This window comes from Pteropus medius, unplaced genomic scaffold (genome assembly GCF_902729225.1).
Source record: "Pteropus medius unplaced genomic scaffold, Ma_sr-lr_union100, whole genome shotgun sequence".
Classification (NCBI taxonomy): domain Eukaryota; kingdom Metazoa; phylum Chordata; class Mammalia; order Chiroptera; family Pteropodidae; genus Pteropus; species Pteropus medius.
In genome coordinates this window covers 325,735-335,193 of record NW_024343734.1, presented here as the reverse complement: position 1 = coordinate 335,193, position 9,459 = coordinate 325,735, and the positions used below count along the sequence as shown (strand labels likewise).

Below are 9,459 nucleotides of genomic sequence, written 5' to 3'. Positions count from 1 at the left end.
GGAGGGCGCGGTCCTCCTCCCCACCCCGCACGCCCACGGCGTGGCTGACTCAGAAGCCCCGCCCAGAGGCAAAGGTGCTGCGGCCCAGACTCCTGGGTCCCTAGGGAGGAGGGCCGGGGACTCCGAGGTCTGGGGACGGAGGGGACAGGGGCTGGACTCTTGGGTCTCCCTCTAGGCTGTGGAAATTCAAGTTTCAGGCACGAAGCAGCTTTATTCTGAGCTTTATTCCAACTCACCCTTAGCAGCCACAAAACAGCCCCGGCGCCTGCTGGGTCCCTCTCCATGGCCCCGGGGCCTTCCTCCCTCCACCCCCTTCCCCCACGCAGGTGTGTGTGTCCCCACCCACCTCCGGTCCCTCATTACTCAAGCTCCACTCCCCAGATCAGGGTCCAGTCCCCGTGGCCAAGCTCAGTTTATCCACACTCCTGAGCAGATGGGTCAGGAAGCCCCCGGTCTTGTCTCAGAGACGCCCCATCTTCACCCCACACAGTCCAGCGTGGGGGCCCCTCAGCCAGGCCTCCCCTGGGACAGGTGTGGAGGTGGCGGGAACCAGCTGTCTGCAGTCTGAGGATCCCGGCTTGCCCGGAGCTCCGCCCACTTTCTAGACCGTGACACTGAGGTCTAGCGTGGACCTGGGGCTTGCCCGAGTTTTGGAATAAGCGGGGGAAAAAAATCCTTCTGCTTCTCTGCTCTGAGGCCAGAGACACGACCGCGAGGCAGGGGCTTCGAGAGGACTGTCGCCCGGATCTCCTCAGTCGGGCCAGCCCAGTTGGCTTTGGCTCTCGTCACGGCTGCCCCGAGTCCCGCCCGGGGGGCCCAGTCTGGCTGCCAGCCACCTCTGGGTTCTGGGGCTTTGGGTGCAGCATCCTCACCAAACCTCTGTCGGGTGGGGGACAGGTAGCGGAGGCGGCGGGCAGAGGTGAGGGGCGGGGGGCCGGCCTCACCCCTGGGGGCCCCACCAGCACCCCGCTGCCTCATCAGGGCCTTGGCTGGGGTGTCTTTGGAGCCCCAGGACTTCTTGAGCTGTAGAGGGAAAGAGAGGGAGGTGAGGGCAGGTTCCCGGGGGGCCCAGAGCCAGGGAGAGAGAGGGTGGAAGGGGAGAGGAAGTGGTCAGGGAGGAGGAAGGTGAGGCCCCTGAGCTTCTAGAACCAGGAGATGTGAGGAGGGAAGCCTGGGATCCCCACACCTCTAGAGGGGACAAGGAGCTGCGTGCCCCTCTGCAGCTCTGCGGCTGCGGAGGACCAGGAAGCAGCTGGCAGCTGCACAGGGGAGCAAATATTTGCCGAGGGAGGTGATGCTGGGTGAGGGCGGCTGAGGACCAGGTGGACGCGAGGACCTTGTCCCTGCCCTGCCCATCCTTCTGTGGAACCGAGGGAGGCGATTCCTGAGAAATTTCTCTCTCCCTCACCCTCAGGAGAGGCTTCTAGCTCCCACTTAGCAGATGGGGAAACTGAGGCTCGGAGCAGGCACAGCTCACAGATGGACGGTCCCCCTGCATTGGGGGCGAGTCTGCCTGTCTCCCCCACATGGCACGGGTGTGATCCTCTCCACAGCCCACTTTACAGCTGAGGACACGGAGGCCCCGCCTAGGGTCACCCAGAAAACTGGGACAGGCCATGTTGGAGCCCTGCGTCTAAGCTGCAGGGGGTTGGGGGGGAGCGGCCCCCTCTGAGCTCATGATACTCGAGCCCAGGAAGGGAGGCAACCAGGGCTGGCTTCCCATCCCTGTCGGTGCCTCAGTTTCCCCACCTGGGCAATGGGTAGATGGAGGTGCTGGAATATCACCCATCTCCTCGGAGTGCGGCTAAGTCTAGGCCGAACCCCCTGTGCGAACGGGCTTGGCGTGGGGCCGGACACGTGGCTGTGCCCACAAGAGACAGCCATTCTGACACTGGGCGAGTCGCTTCGCCTCTCTGGGCCTCGGCTTTCCCATCCGTGAAGATGGGCGTGATAAGCGGACGGCCTCCCTGAGCTGGGGGGAGGACGTCAGGAAATAAATACAAATAAATCCCACGTGGGGAACGTATCACGAGAACGATTATTATTCTGGTTTGTTCTGTGGAACCCCTCGTCCAAACCAAACCGAGGCTGGGGCGACCGCCCGGCCCATTTCCTAGATGGGAACACTGAGGTTCAGAGAAGGCACGTCCCACCCCTCGCTCTCACAGCCGGCATGTCACGGCCGGATTCGCACGCAAGGCCCTCGGGGACTCTGCCCTGTGCCACCTGGCACTCCCCGCCGCCCAGCACACAGTAGGGGTACAAGGAACGGACGGTGCGGTTAGAAACTCGGGTGAGCAGCTTAGCTCTCCCGCCTCCCCGGGGCCAAGCACACAGTAGGCCCTCAGAAAACAGCGGACGCCCCGGAGCCCTGTGGCTCGACCTCAGGCTCACCTCGTTGTCACCGTCACTGGAGCCCGACAGCTGGGACAGGCGGCTCAGGTCCCACAGGGAGCGGCTGGGCCGGGCTGGCGGGCCGCTGGGGGTTGGGGTGCGCTGGACGTTCCTCAGGATGTCGCTGAGTGCTAGCCCTGGCATGGCCGGGGGCTCCCGCCTGTCCCCCTGGAAGACCCGGCAGGCGGCCAGGCGTTGGGCCAGTGGTGACGCGTCGGGCGGCGGAGGTGACACGGGGGCCACAGGGCGGCGATGGGCTACGTGGTGTGGGCTGTGGGCCAGCTGGAGCACCCCCGGGGTGCTGACCAAGGGACCCGGGGTGGGTGCAGGAGGGAGCGGCCAGGAGGCTGCGTACAGTGTCCGGAACTCGCGGCTGAAGGCATCGGCGATCTCCCCGGTCAGCAGGGTCACCAGGCCGCGGTGCAGGCGTGCATCACTCCACGTGAAGCTGGGTGGCACGGAGACAGGTGTCAGGACCTGCACGCAGCCCCAGGGGCCTGGGCCGGCTCCTGCCACCAGCCCCCGACCTGGTCTTGGGGCAGGCTGTGCGACCGTGGCTTCGGACAAGTCCTGCCACCCCTCGACATCTCTCTCTGGAGGATGGAAGCCACCGAGGTCACCACCCGAGGGCTGATGTGAGCACAACACTTTAAGATGCTGAAATTATCATGTGGACTCAGACTCGGGTTTAAACCTGGGCTCTACCCGTCCCCACTGAGGGACGCCTCAGTTTTACCCCGCCTGGAAAGAGATGGGGTTCACCTTCCGACACCCACGGGGGCTGTTTTAAGACTCAGCCGCTTCCCGTGATGACGGCCATTCATAAGCACTTGCTGCGTGCCAGGCTCCGGCGGTGCCTGCTCTGTGCCTGTCTGCCCGTCTGGAAGGGGGACCGACACAGGACGATTCGAACTAGGGAAGGTGGTCGAGCGCCCTGCATGGCGCCTGGCGTGTGCCCAGCTCTGACGGCCTGTGAGCTGTGGTGAGCGGCGCCCTTGGATCCTGTCACCACCGTGGTTGCGAGTTAGAGTGCCTTGCGTGGGTCTTGCGCACGGCGGGTGCTCAGGAAATGCTCTCTTTGGAATCCAGAGGACCCGGGCTCTAATCCCAGGACGTGTCACCTTCCCTTCCCGAGCCCTGGTTTGCCGTGGACATTGTGCCTCGGGGGGCACGGCACCCAGCACCCAGCACCCAGCACCCAGCCGAGCGGACAAGTTAGTGCCAGGCCGGTGAGTGTGGGCCGAGTGCGCTTACCTTGGAGGGGTGGTGACGTCCTCACTCCCCGGCCAGCCTGTCCCTCAGATTGTGACACCCCTCCCCCACCTATGACCTCGCCCACCGGAGCGGCCAGTGGGAACTCTGAGGGGTCTGTGAGGTCACCCCATTCCACAAAGGCTCTCGTCAGGCAGCAGCCGCTGGCTCGTCTCCGCCCCGCGGAAGTTTCTGGGACCCGAAGACTCGAGAGCCGTGGTCACGACGGAGCTCCTGAGAGGGACACGGAGACTTCGGAACCAAGGACACCCCACGTGCTGACCCCGGGAGGCCAGAACCAAGGGCAAACGTCTCGTGGGCGTGAGGAGTGTCATTCAGCAGTTCCAGGAGGCCCAAGAAGCCCACGGCCTGGCTTGGGCACTGTCACCGCCGCCAGGCCACCATGGTCCTCGGCTGGCTGCTGCTTCTGGTGACGGCTCTGCCCCGCGGCACGACGGGCACCAAGGAGTGTGTGTTCTGTGAGCTGACCGACTCCTCGAGCTGCCCCGGCACCCACATGCACTGCGGTGACGATGAGGACTGCTTCACGGGCACGGGGACATCCCCGGGCCTTGGCCCCATCATCAACAAAGGCTGCCTGCCATCCACGTTGTGCGGCCGCGAGGAGCCTGTCACCTACCAGGGCGTCACCTACAGCCTCATCTCTACCTGCTGCTCTGGCCACCTGTGTAATAGGGCCCCCAACCCTGCAGGCAGCCGGAGGGCACTGGGCATTCTGCTGCTGCTGCTCCGTCTGCTGTGACCAACATGGAGGGCAGGGCTTGGGACCCGCCTCCCGGCTCCGCTGCTCCCCGTGCCCCCTGCCTCCACCCTCTTCCCCCATTAAATGGCCAGAGGCTCTGGACAACCTCTTGTGGCCCTGGCTTTCTCTATTCTAGGGCTGTCCACCAGGAGCCCGGGGCTCCGCGAAGCACCCTGAGGTCTGGATTGGTGGCGGGTTTGACTAAAGCTTCTGCATTTCATTGGTTCTAAGACGCGGATCTTTCCACACTGATGAAGATGCTTCCCTCTGTCTGTGGCTCCTAGGGTTGATGAAATATGGTAATAATAATGATAACATTAATAAACAACAGTCGGTGTTTACGGAGCGCTTCTTATGTTACGTGCCAGACGTCACTATCTCAATCCTCGTGTGCAGGTAGGAAGGTAGAGTCTCTCTCTGAAACATCTCGGTCTCCACACTGCTCTGCTCATTCTCAAAGTGTGGTCCCCCCGACCGGGAGCATCAGCATCTGCTGAGAACTTCCTAGAAACGCCTCCCCTGGCCCCACTCCGGCCCGGCTGAGTGAGGGCGGCTCGCTCTCGGAAAGCTGTGTGTTCCCAAGTCCGCCGGTGCTTCCGGGCCTCGTTCAAGGCTGAAACCCAAGTCTAGGACGGCAGGCCTCGTGGGGGTGGGGGCGGCACCTGGTGATGTCTGCAGACAGGTTGGGTTGTCGTAAGTAGGAAAGGGGAAGCTACCAGCATCTACTGGGGTGCAGTCCGGCGTCCCATGATGCCCAGGAAAGTCCCCACCGCACAGTCATCGGCCCCAATGGGGGTGAAACATGGCTCTGGAGGCGCTGACCATGTCATTCCGTTCCAGAGGAGAAAACGGAGGCACAGAGGTGACGTCGTTGCCCAGAGTCACACAGCTAGTAACTGCCGGAGCTGGATTTGAACCCAGGCCGTCTGGGCTGAGTCCACGTGCCCAGATCTGGTGAGGTACAGGTACCCACTATTCACGCTTTCCAGATGGGGAAACTGAGGCTCAGAGCAGGGGAGGCCCAGGGTCACAGAGCTAAGAGGTAGCAGAGTCCGGGCCCAGGGCTGGCCGGACCCCAAAGAGAGCAGAGGAGGGACATCAGACAGTCTGAAGACCCGGCCACTTGGCACACCAGACACTCCGAGAGGCGGTGTCATTCACCCCAGGTGGACCTGGGACTGCACCCCAAGTCCTCCTGGTTTTGAAACTCCCACAAACTGCGGACCCGCAAACTGCGGGGTCAGAGATGAAGACCTGCCCCAGGCCACTAAACAGGCCAGCAGCAGGGGAAGGAAAGGCTGGGAAAGGGATCCAGCGGCTTTGTGAGCACGCTGAGGGGGAGTCGGGGACAGGGTGCCGGGCGCTGTCGAGGGGGCCGTACCTGTAGGACCCTGAGATGACCCTCTCGCCGTCCAGCAGCACGAACTTCTCCCGCACGCGGCCGCTCACCTGCCGTCGCCAGCGGCTCTGGAAACTGCAGCCTCGCACCGTGCGGACGTCCAGGTTCTGGGAGGCAGGGGGCGTACACCCTTACTCAGGCCGACCCCACAGGCCTCCACCTGGGGGACCCTCCAGGCCTGTCCCACCTGGGGGGCCCATGACTCTGTCGGAGGGTCTGTCTTAGCTTCCCCAGAGCCACCGGTCTCGGGCCTCAGGGGTCTCTTCAGGACTCCCCCAACTCAGGGGACCCCAGTGGGAAGGCTCACCCTGGCTTTCCCAAAGCCCTGGGCATCCGATCTCAGGGGACCCTCTCAGCTGGCATCTATCTCGATGGCCCAGGACCCTGTGGAAGGGTCTGCCTCTGCTGCCCCCCACGCTAGGGCAATGGGAACTTGGAGGTCCCTCTGGCCAGGCCCGCACCTCAGTGGCCCAGGGGTTCACCCCCAGCTGCTGGGCCAGCGTCAGAAAGGCGGGGAGCTGCTGGAGGTCCAAGAGCAGGTAGACGGGCACCCAGCGGTGGGTGGCGGTATCCACCAGGTCCAAAAGCAGGTCCGGGTCAGTGAAGACGTCCATGACCAGGGCCACCAGCTGGGGGTGGGGAGAGGGGCTGTGGGTGGAGCCTGGGGCTCGGGGGGATACTCAGTGGGTGGGGCCCTGGGGGTGGAGTTTAAAGGCCTGGCTTCCACGGGATGTTCACATGACTCCTCCATGCGAATGGGGAAAAGGCGGCCCTCCCTGAAGTCCCCGGCCTCTGACTGCTGGAAAACTGTCACCGTGACCACACGTCTGCAATGGTGAATGGTGTCCCCAGAGCTGTGACACCACACGGCAGCCCTGCCGCTGAGACTGGCGAGCTGGGTGCCTTTGCAGAGCGCTGTGGCTGGCAACACACCTGGGTCCTCAGGGGAGTCCTGGGCGCCAGGGTGGGAGGCCTGGCCCTCTAGGCCACCAAGGCCAGCTCGGGGCTGGGGGTGCAGGGGGCCTGGATCTTGCAGGCAGAAAGATAGGGGTGATGAGCCTGGACTCACCGGCCGGGTGGCCTTGTTCAAGTCCCTGCTCGGCCACTTACAGGCAAGAGACTTAACCTCCCGTGCCTCGGTTTCCCCATGTCCTCAATGGGCATAGCAAGTCCCAAGCTCACAGGGCCCTGGTGAGGATTATACCTTAACCCCCGTGAGGCCCTCAGCGTGGGAGCTGGCAGACGAGAAGCCCGTTAGATAAAGAACGGGCTGGCGGGGGTTGCACGGGGGCCGTCTGGGCCCTTCCTGGCGACACCTGCCTGGCATGGGGTGGGGTGGGGCATAATTAGGTCCAAGGGGCATGGATGTCTAAGAGGGCCCAGCTCTTGGGGAGAGGGTGGGAACCCTCATATCTAAGGATGACGATGTGGCCTGGGACATGTGGGCTCCGGGGCTCCAGGGGAGTGGCTCTGAAAGTCCCAAGAGGGCCTGGGTGAGAGTGCCCCGGCCCCAGAGGACGCGCACCCCCAGGTCTGGGTCTGGGGAACCGACACCGAGCCCCCCTGCCCCCGGGGCCCCACCTTGCGAGCGGCCTGGATTTCCTGGCGCACCAGCTCCTTGAGGGGAGGGTGGCCTTCGCCCGGTGGCTGGGTGTACAGCTGCGCCCGTGTGATGCCCTTCCACCCCGAGTCCTCCGGCCAGCCCAGCCGCAGCGTGGGCACCGGCTCCTCGGACTGTCCCGGCCAGTAAGTCAGGCTGCCAGAGTCTCCAGCGGTGGCGTCGGCTCCCTCTGCTGCCCCGCCGGGCTCCCGCTGGGCTGCCGTCCAGTCTTCAGCCGCCGCCGCCAGGCCCTGCAGCTCGTCCGCGCTCAGGAAGGGCTGCAGCCCCTCGCGCTGCACGCACGCCCCGAACGCCGCGGCGCCCCGGCTCAGCAGGGCCTCGAGCGCCAGCCGCTGGCCCTCGGAGTACAGGAAGCTGGGGCTGCGCTCGGTCAGAGCCGGGCCCCCCGCCCCCGGCTCCACCCCTTCCAGCGCCGCCAGCTGGGAGGCCGCCATCGGGGCCCCGAGGTGGGAGAGCCTTGAGGCTGGGTGTGTGGAGTTTGGCCGCGTCCGGGGGCACTGACCATCTGGCCAGGCTCCTGACAGGCCGACTCTATGCGGCCATGCAAGGCTTCTAGGGCCCTGAGAAAGCCCAAATGACTCAAATGCTGTCTCTGACTGTCCTGACAAGGTACCCGAATGACTGAGCGCCCGATGCGTGGGCTGCTCAGGCCGACCTCCCGCCAACCTCCAGCCACGGCGGTGACAGGCCGGCCATTTGACCTTCCCACCAGGTGTCTCTGATGGGCTGCTTGACCCACGATTGGCCCTGTGTGTGGGCTACACTGACCACCTGACAGTCTCTAAACTCTGTGACCTGTCAGCTGCCCATCTCTGCTCCAGCACACGACAAGCTCCGGCCTGCTGGCCATGCAATGCCCCAAGGCCCCAGCTGACCCTTCGGCGGGCTCAGGACCCTTCAGGTCTAGCCGGCTGCCTGACCGTCTCCAGGGAACAGACTGCCTGCCTGTCTGCAACCACCCGAATGTCTTTGACCCAAATGAGCAGGCCGTTTGCCCCTGGCCGACAGCACGTCTAACTGACCCTCTCCGGCTGTCTCTCCAATTGCCTGAAAGACATGGGTTGCTTTGGCCGACAATCTCAATATCTGACCGCCCCGCGGAGCTCCCAGCTCTGTCTCCTGACAGCTGGCCAGCCTGGGTGCCACCTCTTCGGCCCTCCTCTTGGCTTGAAGAAATACGCTCCAGCTCTCAGCATTGGCACCGCCCTACCCAGCTCCGGGATGGGGTCAATCTCCTCTGCGGATGGAGGACCCTGTCCCTGAGCCTGCACCCCGGCTCAGGCCGCTACAGCAGAGGCTGCGCTCCATGGCGGGGGGTCATTACCATGGAGCCAGCTGGTAAACTCCACAGCCCGTCCAGAACGAGGGCCTGACTCACTGGCCACTGGGAACTCACCGGCCCTGGGACCGGCTGCCCCACGGCTGCTCTGACCTGTACTGATTCCTGGCCGAGTTAACCTCGGTCTGGGTTTTGGCCTGAATCCCACTATCTCCTGCTGACTGTCCACTTACTCCTAATGGCCTAACCTCAAGGATCACTTCCCCTTTGAGGCTCCTGACCCAACCTCGGGACCCCGTCCGTGCAACCCAGCAGCCCCTCCTCCCAATCCTGGGACCCAGGTTTTCCCTTCCTCCGGGGCCCTGCAAAGAGAAGGAAGAGGAGTAAGGCCGGTCCCCATCCCCTCCCGCCCACCCAGCTCTCCGACCCCCTCCCCTCTTCTTGCCTTTCCGGAAGAGTCTGGTCGGGGGGCTGGAGACCTCCTCTCCTCTGTGCTTCTTCCGGTAGTCTGGCCTCATTCATCAGGTTTCAGACTGGGATCCAGGGAACCCAGCCCCTTGTGTAAACACAGGGGAGGGCCTGTGCAGGTCTCACGTGGTCTGGGGTGCAGGGCCCCCGGCACTAAAAGCTCCCAACCCTGGAGCACACGCTCACGGGGCTCCTTGCCCAAGAGGCCAGCAGCCCACCAGACTCGGGCTTCGTGGGAAGGGGGAGTGCTTCACCTGTTCCCACACACCCATCCAGCCATTAGG

General features: G+C 64.2%; 2 protein-coding genes across 4 annotated transcripts; one reads left to right on the top strand and one right to left on the bottom strand.

Annotated features, from left to right (window-relative positions):
* Positions 1–46: 46 nt before the first annotated feature.
* Positions 47–9,126, bottom strand: FAM83E (family with sequence similarity 83 member E). 3 transcript variants are annotated; one of them, XM_039868568.1, is made up of 5 exons: positions 7,389–9,125; positions 6,269–6,436; positions 5,790–5,914; positions 2,395–2,842; positions 47–1,023 (listed from the first exon to the last, which is right to left on the bottom strand). In XM_039868568.1, exons 1-5 carry the CDS (start codon positions 7,860–7,862, stop codon positions 622–624), a joined length of 1,617 nt encoding a protein of 538 aa, XP_039724502.1. In that variant the 5' UTR covers positions 7,863–9,125; the 3' UTR covers positions 47–621. The 3 variants fall into 3 exon arrangements, 2 of the variants coding, with proteins under 2 accessions (XP_039724502.1, XP_039724503.1); XR_005654027.1 differs by having other exon boundaries at positions 918–1,023; positions 1,750–2,842; positions 7,389–9,126; XM_039868569.1 differs by lacking the exon at positions 6,269–6,436.
* SPACA4 (sperm acrosome associated 4) lies at positions 3,955–4,937 on the top strand. The gene has a single exon (XM_039868572.1). It carries the CDS (start codon positions 4,049–4,051, stop codon positions 4,406–4,408), a length of 360 nt encoding a protein of 119 aa, XP_039724506.1. The 5' UTR covers positions 3,955–4,048; the 3' UTR covers positions 4,409–4,937.
* Positions 9,127–9,459: the final 333 nt, after the last annotated feature.

What these genes read in the sequence shown, in the direction of transcription:
- SPACA4 (XM_039868572.1), top strand. Translation starts at nt 4,049, where the DNA reads ATGGTCCTCGGCTGGCTGCTGCTTCTGGTGACGGCTCTGCCCCGCGGC.
- FAM83E (XM_039868568.1), bottom strand. Translation starts at nt 7,862, where the DNA reads ATGGCGGCCTCCCAGCTGGCGGCGCTGGAAGGGGTGGAGCCGGGGGCG. An exon ending in GTCATCTCAGGGTCCTACAG is followed by an intron (nt 2,843 to 5,789) that starts GTACGGCCCCCT and finishes CGTGCCACCCAG; the next exon opens with CTTCACGTGGAGTGATGCAC. An exon ending in CCAGTGACGGTGACAACGAG is followed by an intron (nt 1,024 to 2,394) that starts GTGAGCCTGAGG and finishes TTCCCTCTACAG; the next exon opens with CTCAAGAAGTCCTGGGGCTC.